Source organism: Myxine glutinosa, chromosome 4 (assembly GCF_964187855.1).
Source record: "Myxine glutinosa chromosome 4, kmMyxGlut1.1, whole genome shotgun sequence".
Classification (NCBI taxonomy): Eukaryota; Metazoa; Chordata; class Myxini; order Myxiniformes; family Myxinidae; genus Myxine; species Myxine glutinosa.
The window spans coordinates 114,894,938-114,913,021 of record NC_136264.1 but is presented as its reverse complement, the minus strand read 5'-3'; the positions used below and the strand labels follow the sequence as shown (position 1 = coordinate 114,913,021).

General features: G+C 49.9%; 1 protein-coding gene across 50 annotated transcripts in view; it reads left to right on the top strand.

Annotated features, from left to right (window-relative positions):
• The window catches only part of LOC137425109 (inter alpha-trypsin inhibitor, heavy chain 4), a 332,019-nt gene that overhangs the window by 277,316 nt on the left and 36,619 nt on the right, over positions 1 to 18,084 (top strand). For 42 of the 50 annotated variants that reach the window (XM_068113193.2, XM_068113169.2, XM_068113176.2 and 39 more), the window contains 2 exons: positions 286 to 306; positions 12,827 to 12,847. The exons of 4 other annotated variants lie outside the window; for them this stretch is intronic. In XM_068113193.2, coding sequence (XP_067969294.2) covers positions 286 to 306; positions 12,827 to 12,847 — 42 coding nt within the window. The remainder of the gene's footprint in view (positions 1 to 285; positions 307 to 12,826; positions 12,848 to 18,084) is intronic. 4 more of the 50 variants (XM_068113208.2, XM_068113206.2, XM_068113159.2 and 1 more) reach the window with 2 other exon arrangements.

Here is an 18,084-nt window from a genome sequence, read left to right as displayed (position 1 = left end):
TTACTCACCAAAATAATCAGAAAGTTTGGGACATGAGAATTGCTACCACATTGCAAGGATTTCTTTACCAACACCACATAAACAGCAACATAATTTCATCATGAATATTTCGTGCTTTAACATTACTGTCATCAATTGGTTACAATTATTGCTCTTGCTGCCCTCCTCCTGATCTATTTGTTGACCATGGTTGTGCACGTAATATTTTGCCTATTTATTCTGTTAATTTCGCGCTGAAGATTTTAATACTTACCTTTCTTCCTCTTTTATCCCACCTTTGGTCAGCTGTGCCAGGTCCGTCTCGTGGTAAGTCCATTTTTGAATCATCAGATTTACTATATCTACACATCATCCCCCGAAATAAAGCATTATAGTTTGGAGGTTAATAATCACTACCTTTCAACAAGATCACTGTGTCGTCACCGGCATGACGACCGAATTCCAAAGACATGCCCAAAATATGAGAGGAGGTGCATCAGCAGCACAACCACTACCCTTGGAAAACAAAGCACACGTATAAGATGAACTCATGCCCGACTCCCAATCCAATGTCTATACTAACTAAAGAGTTTATACAACACTTACCCAACGCAGTGTTCAAGTACATATTGGCCTTTAATTCAAAAAAAACATAATGATTTTAAAGATTGTTTGAAAAAAATCATGCGGTTTTGGGCTATTGAAGCAGTGTTAACCCACCCTTATGTAACATCTCCAAGTACTGCTAAACAGATGGGTTCAAAAGTGCAAATAAGATGATTTGTGTTCGATAGTGGTCAAGTATATAATTCAATTTCAATGAAGTAAAGATTAAATAAATTATATGAAGATAAAATACACTGTGCTGAGCGACATGGTGATGGCGACACTGAGATGGATGGGAGTGCCGGAAGCAGCAGTTAGGTTGGTGAGTGGGACGTACAAGGGAAAGAAGGGAAGAGTGTTGATTCGTCCTGGGATGTTTGAGGAGTTCTGTATGAACATTGGTTTGAGGTCGGGAAGTTCTCTCAGCGCACTCATGTTTATCATGGTGATGGAGCTGCCATCCATTCCGTTGTGTATTCTCCGTCTTCCATGAGTCTCAACTTTGGAAACAGAAATCAATAACGAGAACAGCACTTTGTAGAGAGCATAGCTCCTCCAAGCTGAACAGTTTACGTTTTGTATCTCACCGATAGGCCGGATCTGGATTCGAACCTGAACCAAAATCTAATCGTCTTGTTCTTGTCACTTCCCCAACACATCCACCAAATTTAGTCATAACCCGACAACATCGTTTTGAGATATCATGCTATATATCATTTAGAGCACCATCTCTCAATCAATGGTGAAGAATCACTTTGAAAATTGAAAAGATTCTTGTATCCGGATCCACATTTGGATATTCAATAAAATCTAATCGATCCATTTTTGTCACACAATCAACCTGTGCACCAAGTTTTGTCCGAATTTGTCCACAACCTTTTGAGATATCATGCAATATATCGTTTTAACCCTTTGTATCAATGGTGAAGAATCACTTTGAAAATTCTCTGATCTGGATACGGATTAGACTCCTCATCAAAATTAAATCAATTGATCCTTGTTACACACCAAACATCCCCACCAAATTTAGTCCGAAGCAAAGAGACAAACAGCCAGACAGAGGTGAAAACAGCCTCCATCCACCTTAGGTGGTGGACGTTAAGATGTTCCATCATGTGTTGCCTTGTGTTTGTTTTAAAAGGCAGAGTTAGTCTGGCTTCTGTGAAGAATTTGCAGAAGCAATTGGACCGCTAAGCTGTACGTCACCTTCAGATATCAAAGCTTCCAAACAAACATAATAATGTCTTGATCTTTACCAATTGGATGCCAGATTGAAGATGTTTTGATTTCTCCGTTTCCAAACTTGACATGATTTGACATGTCCAGATTTAGCTCATATGGTCCGTCAACTTGATGTCAGGGAGGCTTTTCTCTTCAAAAGATAGGGTGTTTCCTGTTCACCAAAATACATACACGTAATTCAAAAGACCTTACCACCACGTAATTCAAAACACCTCACTACCACGTAATTCAAAACACCACACTACCACGTAATTCAAAACACCTCACAGCCACGTTATTAGAAACACTTCACAACCACAGAAACAAAAGTTTGAGGGAGTAGTTCAGTGACAACATAGACACTGCCCAGATATGTAGATACAGTGTTTAGAATTTTAGATAGATGACTGAATGCAACTGAGTTGCTGTTTTGCAATGGATAAAACCAATCATAACACAAACAATTATTTTGCACAAATGTATTTGTAATATATGTGATATTGAAGGAGCTGGGGCTCCCACGTCGATCGGAAGAATGGACGCGACAAAAAGCTGGAATTCATCCGAGTTGCTTTATTCAAACCAAACACTCAGGCACTCTGAAAAGCCCGTTTATCGGGCAGCAATATATATACATATTATCCAGGAGCGTTTGCCCAGGAAAGGCGAGAGGGGGCGTGGCCCAGCGTCCTGGCTGCGGCCTGGCAAGTTGAGGGCGAGCCTGCCCGGGCGTCCTGGACGAGCCCGGCATGGTGATCGCTCCGCGTCCTTGATAGGTGCAAGGCGATTGTGAAAACCCAGCGGTAGCCGCTACACACGTCCCCCCAGAATCGACTTGCACCGGCAGGGTCAATTTGAGGGGGGTCCTGATGACCCGGCCGAAGCGACCCCTGGCGGGTCGTGGGAGGGGGTCCGGTGTGGTGGTGGGCGGTCGAGTGGGGGGCACCGTGGACGGGGGGCGGCCTCGCCGCGGCAGAAGGGCCACCCGTGGTGGGTGGTCGACGTCCACGTGCGCCGGCTTGAGGCGGTCCACCGCAATCCGGTCCGACCTGCCGCCGATGTCGATGACGAACGACTTGTCGTCCCGTTGCAGCACCCGGAAGGGCCCGTCGTACGGCGGCCGGAGTGGCCCCCGATGTGCGTCATGACGCACAAAAACATACTCCGCTGTGCGAAGTTCTGGGGGGACGTAGGACTGGGGGTCACCGTGGTGGGATGTTGGCACGGGGGCAAACCGTCGGGCGGCCTCCTGGAGGTCCGAGCGCTGGTGAGCTGCGGACCAGGGACTGGTAGCGTCGGGCACGAATTCGCCCGGGACGCGTAGCGCCTGGCCATAGACAAGCTTGGCGGTGGATGCCTGGAGGTCCTCCTTGGGGGCCGTGCGGAGGCCCAAAAGGACCCACGGCAGCCGGTCGGCCCAACCGCCGTCTTGAAGGCCGGCCATGAGCGCGGCCTTCATGGAGCGGTGGAATCGCTCACACAACCCGTTTGCTTGGGGGTGGTAGGCCGTAGTACGGTGGAGCTTGACCCCCAGGTTGCGGGCGACCGCGCCCCACAGCTCGGAGGTGAACTGTGGTCCGCGGTCTGACGAGATGTCCGCCGGTGAACCGAAGCGGGCGACCCAGGTGGCGATGAAAGCCTGCGCCACGTCGGCGGTGGTGGTGGAGATGAGGGGAACGGACTCCGGCCACCTGGTGGTCCTGTCCACCATGGTGAGCAGGTGTGTGAACCCCCGTGACGGGGGGAGGGGGCCCACCAGATCCACGTTGACGTGGTCGAAACGTCGTTCGGGCACGGTGAAAGGTGCCAGCGGGGCCTGGGTGTGTCGGTGGACCTTGGCCCGTTGGCAGGCCGTGCAGGTGCTGGTCCAATCGCGGACGTCACGACGAAGGCCGTGCCAGACGAATCGCGCCGACACCAGCTTCTGGGAAGCTTTCCGGCCCGGGTGGGAAAGGCCGTGGAGGGAGGCGAAGATGCGGCGTTGCCAGGTGACGGGCACGATGGGGCGAGGCTGGCCTTGGGAGACGTCGCAGAGCAGGACAGTGTCCGCGAAGGGGATGTCGGCCAGGCGGAGGCCCGTGTCCGCCGCCCGGAGGGCTTGCACCGTGGTGTCGGTGGTTTGGTCCGCCGCCATAAGCGCAAAGTCCACGCCCAGGTGGACCGCGTTCGCGCTGGCCCGGGAAAGACAGTCGGCCACGGCGTTGTTTTTGCCGGCGACGTGCCGGATGTCCGTGGTAAACTCCGACACGGCGGAGAGGTGGCGCTGTTGGCGGGCCGCCCACGGCTCCGTGACCTTGGCCATGGCGTAAACCAACGGCTTGTGGTCGACGAACGCCGTGAAAGGTCGGCCCTCCAGGAGGTGGCGGAAATGGCGGACGGCCAGGTGTAGACCGAGGAGCTCCCGGTCAAACGTGCTGTATTTGAGCTCGTTCGGCCGGAGCTGCCGGCTGAAAAAAGCGAGTGGCTGCCAAACCCCGTTCACCCATTGCTCATGTACGGCGCCCACCGCGTAGTCGGAGGCATCCGTGGTGAGGGCGATGGGAGCGTTGAGCACCGGGTGAGCGAGCAGTGTTGCGTCGGCGAGGGCCCGCTTTGAGCTTTGGAAGGCCGCATCCATTGCTGCGGACCAGGCGATGTCGTGCTTGCCCGGCTTGCCCCGGAGGGCTTTGTAGAGGGGCCACATGAGTTGAGCAGCACGGGGCACGAAGCGGTGATAAAAATTCACCATTCCCAGGAATTCCTGCAGGGCCTTTATGGTGCGGGGACGCGGGAACGTGGTGATGGCCTCGACCTTGGTTGGCAGCGGCACGGCCCCGTTCTTGGTGATGTGGTGGCCCAAAAAATCAACGGCCGTCGTGCCAAAGTGGCATTTGGCCGGGTTGACGATGAGGCCGTGCTCGCTGAGGCGCCCGAACAGTGTTCGGAGGTGGAGGAGGTGCTCGGCCCGGGACGTGCTGGCGACGAGGATGTCGTCCAGGTAAACGAAAAGGAACGGCAGGTCACGCAGCACGCCGTCCATCAAGCGCTGGAACGCCTGAGCCGCGTTCTTGAGACCAAACGGCATCCGCAAGAATTCGAATAAGCCGAACGGCGTGATGACTGCCGTTTTAGGGACGTCGGCCGCCCTGACAGGTACCTGGTGATATCCCCGTATGAGATCAATTTTCGAAAAAATGACCCGTCCCGCCAGACGGGCGGAGAAGTCTTGGATATGCGGGATCGGGTACCTGTCGGGGGTGGTAGCGTCATTGAGACGGCGGTAGTCGCCACACGGGCGCCATCCACCCCCTGGCTTTGGCACGATGTGCAGTGGTGAGGCCCACGCACTATCGGAGCGCCGCATGATGCCGAGGTGCTCCAACGCGTCGAATTCGGCCTTCGCCACGGCGAGCTTGGCTGGGTCGAGGCGGCGGGCCCTGGCGTAGACCGGCGGGCCTGTGGTTGGTATGTGGTGCTCGATCCCATGCCGTACTGCGACGGCCGAAAACGTCGGCCGCATGAGGGCCGGGAACTCCGTGAGCAGGCGAGCAAACTCGTTCGCCGCCGGGACGGCGCATGCCAGCTCGGTCGGCGCGGAGCTGCTCAATGTGCATACCAGGGAGCTGAAGGTTTCGGCGTTGATTAAACGACGCCGTTGGACGTCCACCAGCAGTCCGTGTGCGCAGAGGAAGTCGGCGCCTAGCAGAGCCATGGGCACGTTTGCGGTTACAAACGTCCAAGCAAAGCGTTGGCCGCCGAAGCAGAGGGTGACGTTGCGCGGGCCGAAGGTGCGGATGGTCGATCCGTTGGCCGCAACCAAGGAGGGGCCGCAAACCACGGATTGCCTGTCCTGGTCAGAGGTGGGTATGATGCTCAGTTGTGTGCCGGTGTCGCACAGGAAGCGCCGTCCGGACGCTTTATCCGTGATGAACAGTAAGTTGCCCGTGTGGCCGGCGCTCATGGCTGGTAATGAACGCCGGCCCGGCCGTTTCCCGGCCTGCCGAAGGTGCACGGGGGTCAGCACGTCCGGTCCTTCTGTCCGAACCTGGCATGATAGTAACACCACGCTTGGTCAGGTGGAGGCCCCGGTCGTCGTGCTGGAGGTGGTCGGCTCGGTGTAGCGGCCGCCAATTGCGTCGGCAGTTCGGTCGTCGACCGTGCCGGGCGCTCGGGCGCCATGGGTGTTGCGTCGGACGGCGGTGGGTCCCATGTCGCCGCTGCGATGCGCTGACCTGCGGCGGAGATCTTGTCGGCTTCTCTGGCAAGGGCCCGGGGATCTGTGATCGTCGTGCTTGCCAGGGCGAGGCGTACCGGGTTAGGCAGCTGACGGAGCAATAGCTCCCGGAACAGGAATGCCGGAGAGTGCTCGCCGAGCAGTGAAAGCATGTAGTCCATTCGCTCGGAAGGGCGCGTGTCGCCGAGCTCGGGCAGGTCGAGCAGGCGCCGTGCGCGTTCCGCCGATGGGAGGACGAAAGCGTCGAAGAGAAGCTTCTTAATCGCGCCGTATTTGTCAGCGGCTGGTGGGCTCTTGAGGAGGCTCAGGGCACGGGCTGCGGTGGCCGAACCGAGCGCTGCTACCACATGGTGGAAGCTGGTGTCGTCGGCCGTGATGCCTCACAGGGCGAACAGGGAATCCGCCTGTGCGAACCAAACCGCCGCGTGAGCCTCCCAGAAGGTAGGCAGTTTAAGGGCGACTGCCGTGTCCATGTCGGTAGGTCACCAATGAAGGAGCTGGGGCTCCCACGTCGATCGGAAGAATGGACGCGACAAAAAGCTGGAATTCATCTGAGTTGCTTTATTCAAACCAAACATTCAGGCACTCTGAAAAGCCCGTTTATCGGGCAGCAATATATATACATATTATCCAGGAGTGTTTGTCCAGGAAAGGCGAGAGGGGGCGTGGCCCAGCGTCCTGGCTGCGGCCTGGCAAGTTGAGGGCGAGCCTGCCCGGGCATGCCCGGGCATGCCCGGGCGTCCCAACCGAGGCCTGGCAAGTTGAGCGCGGGCCTGCCCGGGCGTCCTGGACGAGCCCGGCATGGTGATCGCTCCGCGTCCTTGATAGGTGCAAGGCGATTGTGAAAACCCAGCGGTAGCCGCTACAATATTACATTTTATAAACAACAGAATTTGAATATTTAAGTTGAATTTTATTTTTTTATAAAATCAAAAAAAATTCAAAAAAATACGCTGAGGATAATATACACACGGCAGAGATAGGTGCATACCAGAAGTTTTGTACGATTTCACAAGAGTTTGAGGGAGTTGTTCAGTGACAAGACAATACAACATAACACAGACCCTGCACAGATATTTGTCTCCAGAAATATGTATATGTATATATATATATACAGACTTGGCATTTAATATGGAATATTTTTTTTTTCTTGACTTGGGTTTACTTTCTTAACTCAGTATATCAATCTGGTGAGTTTCTTTTACACTTTGGTGATTTATTTGTGAAAAGAACCATGTCACTGATTGTCTGTCGCAGCAAGAAGTCAACAACAGGATTATATCACAGGTGGCGTGGCAAAATGTACGGACAGGTGCATTTGATGATTGGTTTCACAGTCGGGTATACAAGGGTTGTTGCGTTCTGTACTAGTGGAAAACAACTGCTGCACGTCTCCAAAAGTTATTGCCGCTTCCTCTGGAGATGGTCCATCAACTCGACAATGCTGTTTGTCATGGAGTGGTGGCTTTACGAAATTACGGCATGAAACAGCGTGCTATTGCTCGGCAGTATGGCATCACTCAAGGTCAGGTGTCAAATATCCTGAAACGAAATGCTCAGAGGGGTGTCCCTACTCCAATACCGAGGCCAGGACGTCCCCGCAGAACCACAAGGAGGGATGATCGCCAGCTGCACCGGTTAGTCCGCAATGGCCATACCAAGTCAGCTAATCGTCTTAGGGCTGAGTGGCAGCAACTGACAAATGTGCCTGTATCCAGAAGGCTAGTCAACCAAAGACTGGTTCAAGCAGGCCATCGTGCCAGGCATCCCCTGAGAAAGCCACGCCTGACCAGACAACACCGCCAGCGCCGATTGCAGTGGGCCAGAGAGCACCGTCAATGGCAGCCAGGACACTGGAATCACGTGATCTTCAGTGACGACTCTAGATTTCTGGTCTATCGTCAAGATGGTCGCGTCCGAGTGCGCAGACAAGTGCATGAAGCCTACAACAAAGATTGTATAGTGCCAAGAGTCCAAGCTGGAGGTGGTGGGGTGACCGTTTGGGCTGCTTTTCATGTAGGGGGCAAAACTGACCTGGTTGTTCTGAATGGAAACCTGAACCAGTTCAAGTACAGGGCCATTCTGGAAGAAACATTATACTTCCATTTGCTCGTGCAGCCTTTCGAGGAAGCTTTGTCTTCCATGATGACAATGCACGGCCTCATCGTGCTCGCATGATCCAACACTTTCTTGCTGACCGTGGTGTAGAGCATATGGAGTGGCCTGCCATGTCCCCGGATATGAATCCGATACAGAACTTGTGGGCAGAATTAACACGTCAAATCGACCACTTGGACCAGCAGCCGACCTCTGTGCGTGAATTGCAGCAGGCTATTGTCACTGCATGGCAAACGATTCCTGTCCAAACCTTGGCAAATCTCGTGAACAGCATGCCTCAACGTGCATGTGCTCTCCTGAATGCTCGTGGGGGTTACACGAAGTACTGAACTGTAATTTTACTGTCCGTAATCCCAGTCGTAATTTAACTTTTGTTTTTGTTAAAAAAAAATTTGGCTAATGTGCAAAATAAAGAGATACTTCTGGAAAACGTACAGAAGTTAACACAGTACTGTCCATGAAATGAGTTCGATATCAGTTTACATCACTTTCAAGGATCAATTTATTTGTCTCGAAATGTCAAATGTGGTTTTTGTTTCTATTAAAGGTCACATTAACAAAATCTAGAATAATTTCAACATAATTCCAATGAACTTTTGGTTCTAAGACATATTGAAAAGTAAGTTCACCCCCACAAAAAAAATATTCCATATTAAATGCCAAGTCTGTATATATATACACATACCATATATACAGTCACGTGAAAAAGTAAGTACACCCCATGTAAAGTTTTGACTTTTTCACCATATTTCAACATACAGCTATTTGATCTTCATTTCAACGATATTGATAGATAACGGTGATATAATATAACAAATATCATGAAACATTTACATTTTGTAGTCCATTGTATAATTTAAATAAACATAAATGCAAATTTCGCATGTGGAAAAAGTAAGTACACTCCTACATTTATCACTACTTCAAATACCTAAAATGAGAATCAGGTGCACCAGCTCAGGTGCAAATGATTAGAACATCGTTAGAGAGGATCTTGGAGGAACCTGTCTTATTTAAACCTCAGACATTCAGTTTGGTTTGCCCTTTGTTGTTGAAGTGTGCGGCATCACCATGCCTAGATCAAAAGAGCTCTCTGAGGCCTTCAGAAAGAAGGTTATTGATGCCTACGAATCTGGGAAGGGATTCAAAAAGATCTCCAAACAATTTGAAATCAATCATTCGACTGTCCGGAAGATCATCTACAAGTGGAGAAGATTCCAAACAACTTCCAACTTGTTCAGGCCAGGCCGCTCCAGCAAGTTCAGTCCGAGAGCACACCGTAAGATGCTGAAAGAAGTCTCGAAGAACCCCAGAATGTCATCACGGGACCTACAGGTAGCTCTTGCCACTGTTGATGTCAAAGTGCACGAGTCTACCATTAGAAAGAGGCTGCACAAATTTGATCTACACGGGAGGTGTGCCAGGAGGAAACCTTTTCTGTCCAGAAAGAACATCAAGGCAAGACTAAAGTTTGCCAATGAACACCTAGGCAAAGACCAGCACTTCTGGAACAATGTGTGCTGGACAGATGAGTCAAAGGTAGAGCTATTTGGCCACAGTACCAGAAGACATGTTTGGCGAAAACCAAAGACAGCATTTGATCACAAGAACCTGATACCAACTGTAAAGCATGGTGGTGGAAATATTATGCTTTGGGGCAGCTTTGCTGCATCAGGGCCTGAGCAGCTCACCATCATAGAATCCACTATGAATTCTTCATTGTACCAGAGGTTGCTTGAGGATAATGTGAGGCCATCTGTCGGAAAGTTGAAGCTCAACCGAAGATGGACCTTGCAACATGACAATGACCCTAAACATACCAGTAAATCCACCAAGGAATGGCTGAAAAGAAAGAAATGGAGGGTTCTTGAATGGCCAAGTCAAATCCCGGATCTAAATCCCATTGAGATGTTTTGGGGGGACTGGAAACAAGCTGTGCATGCAAGAAACCCCTCAAACATTGCACAGCTGAAAGAATTCTGCATGGAGGTTGGGCAAAAATTTCTCCCAATTGGTGTCAGATACTGGTAGACAGTCATAAGAAACACCTACTTGAGGTTGTTTCTGCCAAAGGGGGCAATACCACCTATTGCCCCCTTTGAGCCAAGGGTGTACTTACTTTTTCCACATGCGAAATTTGCATTTATGTTTATTTAAATAAAACAATGGACGACAAACTGTAAATGTTTCATGATATTTGTTATGTTATATCACCTTTATCTATCGATATTGTTGAAATGAAGATCAAATAGCTGTATGTTGAAATATGTTGAAAAAGTCAAAACTTTACATGGGGTGTACTTACTTTTTCACGTGACTGTATATTGTACATACTAGGGCATGCCCGTACTATATCTATATCTAAAATTATATCCCCCCCTCTATTTACATGAAATGGTTTGGTCCATGAAATGTTTTGGTCCATTCGCAACGCCAAAGCGAACGGCGAACGCTTTACATGAAATGGTTTGGTGCATGAAATGTTTTGGTCCATTCGCAACGCCAAAGCGAACGGCGAACGGCTTGCGAGTACAGTGACAATCCCCCCGGGGTTTTTATTAGTTTTAAAACATAGTTTAACGCCAACATAGCGCCAACATAGTTTGCAAACGTGAAATAAATGAATACGCTCTCAAATGTGCCATCCGAGGCAGAGTGTGTCCGCCACGTTCGGCACACGCGATAGCTCGCTGCTCTCTGATTGGTTGAATCGTTTTTTGGACATAGCTCGGTAAGTAATTGTCCGATTAATATGAAACCTTGAAAAGGCACATCCTCGGGTCCCCAGCAATATACCTGGCAAGTTTAAAGTATATCGGACCCGTGGTTGTCGAGAAACAGCGGTCACAGACAAACAAACGTACAAACGTACAAACAAACAAACACACAGAGATTACTGGAATTATAGATAGATAAATACCATATAAACACCATATAAACACCATTTTTATACATATATTGAATACTATATCAAGGATCGTATCACAGCAAACACATATATTATAATAGATGGAGCGGGTGACAAAATGGGGAGAGAGAGGTAAGTACAACAACAGTAGAGAACAGGGACATAAGGAGATCTGTGGAATGGAGAGGGCTGGGGCAGGGTACATGGGATAAACAAGATGGACACAACAAGGACTTTCAGGAAAGAAAACGGAATTTGAAGGATGTGGATTTGGGGTGGATTCACAGGGGTAGAATAATCAAGATTATGAATTTGGGAAAGATAAGAGATGGTGGTGGACAGTTGTTTTGAAGACCTGTAGGAAGGAGTGGGATTGAAGATATTGTGGGAGTTTATTGCAGACGGGGTAAGTAAAAAAAGAGGAATGAAAGAGTAAAGGTGAGCAGAGTGTCTTGATTTTGGCAGTTTCACCAGAAGACGGTTGTTGACAGGTCTTGTGCGTCCTGATGTAATATTTGGGGGACAGAGCAGGGGGTGCAATGACGGAGAGGAGTCGGTAGAGGACAGAAACACTGCCAACCTGCCTGCGGGGTGAGGGTAAGAGTCCCTCAGAATCAGCTTCATCGCGGGAGATACCAATGAGCCTAAAAGCCTTGGTTTCCACAGCCTGAAGCCAAGCTAGGTGTGAGGTAGGAGCACCAGCCCAGAGGAAAGAGCAGTGCACCAAGCTGTGGATGAAAGCTTTGATGTGGTGAGGAGCTCAGTAGTGCCCAGAAAGGACTTCGCACGACGGAGGATGCCCAGTCAGCAACTGGCTTTGGAAGCCAGCTTGGAAATGTGGCTTTCACAGGAAAGAGACCCAAAAGCTTGAGTGACAGAACTTCTTCAAGAGGATTGTTGAGAAAGTTGATGGGAGGGCTTTCCAGACAGTCTTTTCGGAGAGACAGTGAGAGTGTGAGAAACAGTGACCTAGTGAGATACAGTGACTAAACTTACCCTGTGCATTAACAAGCCCCCAGTTATGTCCTTTTAATTGGTTTTCTTAAGTACCTAATCCAGATACACATTCCATTCATTTGCAGTTATCCGTCGGAGGTTTGAATAGGAAAGGTCTCTTCACTCGGACCTTGCACTCGGACACATGATATTATGGGTAGCTGTCCGTTTAATAGCGTTTGCAGTACGGGTAGCTAGCTGCCCGTTCAGCGAGCTGAGAAAGTTCTCCAAGTCGTTCGTTGTCCAGAGGCACAGCCCTTTCTTTCAGGTACATTTACAATTATTTTCATCTTAATTCAGAAGCGTGATAAGTAACAATCCGTATCTACCACAAACAATATACTTGATGATGTCTCGAACGCCGACGTTTCTGGGGGTTTCTGCACATGCACACTGAGCATTCTGGGGTGGAATATATGATTTTGAAAGTTGGGTATTGGCCAGCATGCTCCTCAAACCAGATGGCACGCAGGAATTTCAGAACAAAACATAGGTGTTGCCTACTCACCAAAATAATCAGAAAGTTTGGGACATGAGAATTGCTACCACATTGCAAGGATTTCTTTACCAACACCACATAAACAGCTACATAATTTCATCATGAATATTTCGTGCTTTAACATTTCTGTCATCAATTGGTTACAATTGTTGCTCTTGCTGCCATCCTCCTGATCTATTTGTGAACCATGGTTGTGCACGTAATGTTTGGCCTATTTATACTGTTAATTTCACGCTGAAGATTTTAATACTTACCTTTCTTCCTCTTTTATCCCACCTTTGGTCAGGTATGCCAGTTCCTTCTCATGGTAAGTCCATTTTTGAATCATCAGATTTACTATATCTACACATCATCCCCCAAAATAAAGCATTGTAGTTTGGAGGTTAATAATCACTACCTTTCAACAAGATCACTCTGTCGTCACCGTCACAGGTTTTTTTTAGGGTGACATATCACTTTTTCTGTCTTCGAGGCCGGCCGATAGGCACAGTGTGACCAGAAGGGACGAGGTTCTCTTGACCGCGTGGCCCTCGACTCGGTGGGGTTTGTCTGCACAACGTGGGCGCATCAGGATGAACTTTAGCCGGGGAGCGTTTGGGCGCGTGGCGCATTTGGGTGCCCCGGTCTGATACTGCCGCCCACGCGCATATCAATGTGTGAGTGCACGTGGGTCCCGGCGATCCCACTGGCCTAGCGCTACCATGTTTAGACAGCGAGATCCGTCCCCGGGCACCGGCACCTACTCCCGGAAGTCGAGAGAATAGCGGCGCCAGGCACGGTAGGACACCCGCGGAGCCCCGGCGGACCAGGGACGCGCGAGCCTACACGTTAGCGTGCTACGGCGGAATCAACGGCTTCGGCCACGGCCGAGCCGATACTCGGCCCGGTCGCCCGGAAATGAACTGGTTCGACGCCCGCACTAGAGAGGTCACGGGCGACTGAGATGTATTAACAAATAATTAATTAATTTGAGACGTCCGATTTCTAGTGTTTGGAAATTTGGAAGAGCTTGACCCTAGCCTTTCCCTTGCGAGGGCAAGGAGGAACTTAACACTTGACACTTAAGCTTAGTTTGAAGTACACCCTGCCAGCGCTCCCGGTGGGACGGCAGGGCAACCAGAAGGGACGAGGTTCTCCTGACCACGTGGCCCTCGATCTGGGAAGCGAGAGGCGTTCCATTAGTGGACGCGCCCCTCACGCCCGACTTTTGGGCGGCCCCGGCAGGCCGTTTGTTTTGACGTTCCGTGACAGACCCCGCACCCCCACCTCCGGGCCGACCGGGCGACCGGAATGAATCCCGGTGTCCCGATCCGAACCTTCAGAGCGGGCCGGCTGGGGAGTGCCAAGCACCCCGTACCTGCACTTTCCGTCCCTACGGTCCCAAATACCGGAACCACCCGAATACCACTTTATTCGACAAAATGAGGTGCGGCCTACAGCCTTAGAAAACCAACCCTTTATAAGTCAATACCTCCAACGATACAGGCGCGCATTCGTGCCGCGTGACGTGGTGACGTCATCGCGCTTTCACCTTAAAAGACTTATTTGATATAAGTTAATATCCTGATATAAGCCTTAGAAAACCAACCCTATAGAAGTCAAATGGTCCAATAAAGGGTGATGGGAGGGTGATGGGAGGGTGATGGGAGGGTGATGGGAGGGTGATGGCAGGGTGATGGGGCCTCCCTATAGAAGTCAGTACCTCCAATGACACAGGCGCGCATTCGTGCTGCATGACGTGGTGGCGTCATCACACTTTCACCTCAAAAGACCCATTTGATATAAGTTAATATTCTGATATAAGCCTTAGAAAACCAACCCTATATAAGTCAATACCTCCAACGATACAGGTGCGCATTCGTGCCACGTGACGTGGTGACGTCATCGCGCTTTCACCTCAAAAGATTTATTTGATATAAGTTAATATTTTGAATAACTCGGTCAATATCAGTCCGAATTTCGCCAAATAAAGGTTCCCGTTATCCACAGATACCCCTGTATCCTCCTAGAGGCGAAGTCAGGATGAATTTCGCAAAAAATAAAGTCCTTCGGCAACGAAAATTTAACATGGGGCTTTCCTATGTAACTTTACCCCGAGGTAATTCCACCAAAAATCCCCGAAATTTCGCGGGTCCCGTTCTATTGAGTGTTAAGCTAATCTAGCGACTGCAAAATCTGAAAACAGAATTAAGATCCGAGTCCCCGTTCACTCTCGAGGGCCTCCAAGAGCAAATCGCATATATTCCTAATGAAAAAACCCCGGAGTTCCTAAATCCCAAATCCCATGCCATCCGATGTCAATCCATATATCTATACCTCACTACGAACGTTATGCATCTAATGATAAGCATTAAAACCATCAAAAAATATTTTGTGACCACTTTATTTAACAAAATGAGGTGCGGCCTAGCATCTAGTCGAGACCAAGTCACCCAGGCCGACCACCCATTCCGACCGCAAATTCCTCATCGACGATAACTAAACAATATATTATATGAATCGCACCGTACATACCTCCTTCTAGATCTTGATCTTGTCTTGATATACTCTCAGGCTCACCCTATCACAACTGAGTCCTCTCAGCTCTTCCAAATGGCGTCCGCTACGCCTCGTGTCCAGTCCAACTCCGAGCTCTTCTTCTTCGAAAGACCTTCGACACTCATGGCGGGGGCGTGATGACGTCCCTGCGCTTCAGTCTTAGAAAACTAAGGGCGTGATGACGTCACTGCGCTTCAGTCTTAGAAAACTAATTTTTATATAAGTTAATATTTTCAATAACTCCTAGAGGCGAAGTCTTAGAGAATTTCGCAATAAGAAATAGAGTCCTTCGGCGACGGAAATTTAACACGGTGTTTTCCTATGTAACTTTACCCTGAGGTAATTTTACCAAAAATCCCCGAAATTTCACGGGTCCAGCCCTATTGAGTGCCTGCGGCCTCTCAAGTCCCTTCACAGAGTCGGGCTAGAGTCAAGCTCAAAAGGGTTTTCTTTCCCCACTGATTCCGCCAAGCCCGTTCCCTTGGCTGTGGATTCGCTGGATAGTAGATAGGGACAGTGAGGATCTCGTTCATCCATTCATGCGCGTCACTGTTTAGATGACGAAATGAATGAGTTCATTCATTTTCGCTGCATGATTTTTCGGGTGACACCGTCACAATTTCGGTCTTCGAGGCCGGCCGATAGGCACAGTGTGACCGGAAGGGACGAGGTTCTTCTGACCACGTGGCCCTTGACTTGGTTTGTCCGCACAATGTGGGCGCTTTCAGGATGAACTTTAGCCGGGGAGCGTTTGGGCGCCCCAGTCTGATACTGCCGCCCACGCGCAGAACAACTTGTGAGTGCACGTGGGTCCCGGCGGTCCCACTGGCCTAGCGCTACCATGTTTAGACAGCGAACTCCATCCCCGGGCACCGGCACCTACTCCCGGAAGCAAGAGAGATCAGCAGTGCCGGGCACGGTAGGGCACCCGCGGAGCCCAGGCGCACCGGGGACACGCGAGCCTACGCGTTAGCGTGCTACGGCGGAATCAACAGCTTCGGCCACGGCCGGGCCGATACTCGGCCCGGTCGCCCGGAAAATGAACTGGTTCGACGCCCGCACTAGAGAGGTCGCGGGCGACTGAGATGTATTAACCAATAATTAATTAATTTGAGACGTCCGATTTCTAGTGTTTGGAAATTTGGAAGAGCTTGACCCTAGCCTTTCCCTTGCGAGGGCAAGGAGGAACTTAACACTTGACACTTAAGCTTAGTTTGAAGTACACCCTGCCAGCGCTCCCGATGGGATGGCAGGGCAACCAGAAGGGACGAGGTTCTCCTGACCACGTGGCCCTCGATCTGGGAAGCGAGAGGCGTTCCATTAGTGGACGCGCCCCTCACGCCCGACTTTTGGGCGGCCCCGGCAGGCCGTTTGTTTTGACGTTCCGTGAGAGGCCCCGCACCCCCACCTCCGGGCCGACCGGGCGACCGGATTGAATCCCGGTGTCCCGATCCGAACCTTCAGAGCGGGCCGGCTGGGGAGTGCCAAGCACCCCGTACCTGCACTTTCCGTCCCTACGGTCCCAAATACCGGAACCACCCGAATACCACTTTATTCGACAAAATGAGGTGCGGCCTACAGCCTTAGAAAACCAACCCTATATAAGTCAATACCTCCAACGATACAGGCGCGCATTCGTGCCGCGTGACATGGTGACGTCATCGCGCTTTCACCTTAAAAGACTTATTTGATATAAGTTAATATCCTGATATAAGCCTTAGAAAACCAACCCTATAGAAGTCAAATGGTCCAATAAAGGGTGATGGGAGGGTGATGGGAGGGTGATGGCAGGGTGATGGGAGGGTGATGGCAGGGTGATGGGGGAGGGTGATGGGGGAGGGTGATGGGGCCTCCCTATAGAATTCAGTACCTCCAACGACACAGGCGCGCATTTGTGCCGCGTGACGTGGTGACGTCATCGCGCTTTCACCTTGAAAGACTTATTTGATATAAGTTAATATCCTGATATAAGCCTTAGAAAACCAACCCTATAGAAGTCAAATGGTCCAATAAAGGGTGATGGGAAGGTGATGGGAGGGTGATGGGAGGGTGATGGCAGGGTGATGGGAGGGTGATGGCAGGGTGATGGGGGAGGGTGATGGGGGAGGGTGATGGGGCCTCCCTATAGAAGTCAGTACCTCCAACGACACAGGCGCGCATTCGTGCCGCGTGACGTGGTGGCGTCATCACACTTTCACCTCAAAAGACCCATTTGATACAAGTTAATATTCTGATATGAGCCTTAGAAAACCAACCCTATATAAGTCAATACCTCCAACGATACAGGTGCGCATTCGTGCCGCGTGACGTCATCGCGCTTTCACCTCAAAAGATTTATTTGATATAAGTTAATATTTTGAATAACTCGGTCAATATCAGTCCGGATTTCACCAAATAAAGGTTCCCGTTATCCACAGATCCCCCTGTATCCTCCTAGAGGCGAAGTCAGGATGAATTTCGCAAAAAATAAAGTCCTTCGGCAACGAAAATTTAACATGGGGCTTTCCTATGTAACTTTACCCCGAGGTAATTCCACCAAAAATCCCCGAAATTTCGCGGGTCCCGTTCTATTGAGTGTTAAGCTAATCTAGCGACTGCAAAATCTGAAAACAGAATTAAGATCCGAGTCCCCGTTCACTCTCGAGGGTCTCCAAGAGCAAATCGCATATATTCCTAATGAAAAAACCCCGGAGTTCCTAAATCCCAAATCCCATGCCATCCGATGTCAATCCATATATCTATACCTCACTACGAACGTTATGCATCTAATGATAAGCATTAAAACCATCACAAAATATTTTATGTACTTGATGTACTTGACTTGACTTATGGCTCCGCCAATGCTCAACGTCATCTTCAATATCCCCAATAAAACCTTCGTACATTACATGATCTTCAATATCCTCAATAAAGCCTTCTTACATCACATGATCGTCAATATCCTCAATGAAGCTTGAACAGGGGTAGAAGGATCATTGTTTGAGTGGGTCTAGGATAATCTGCCAG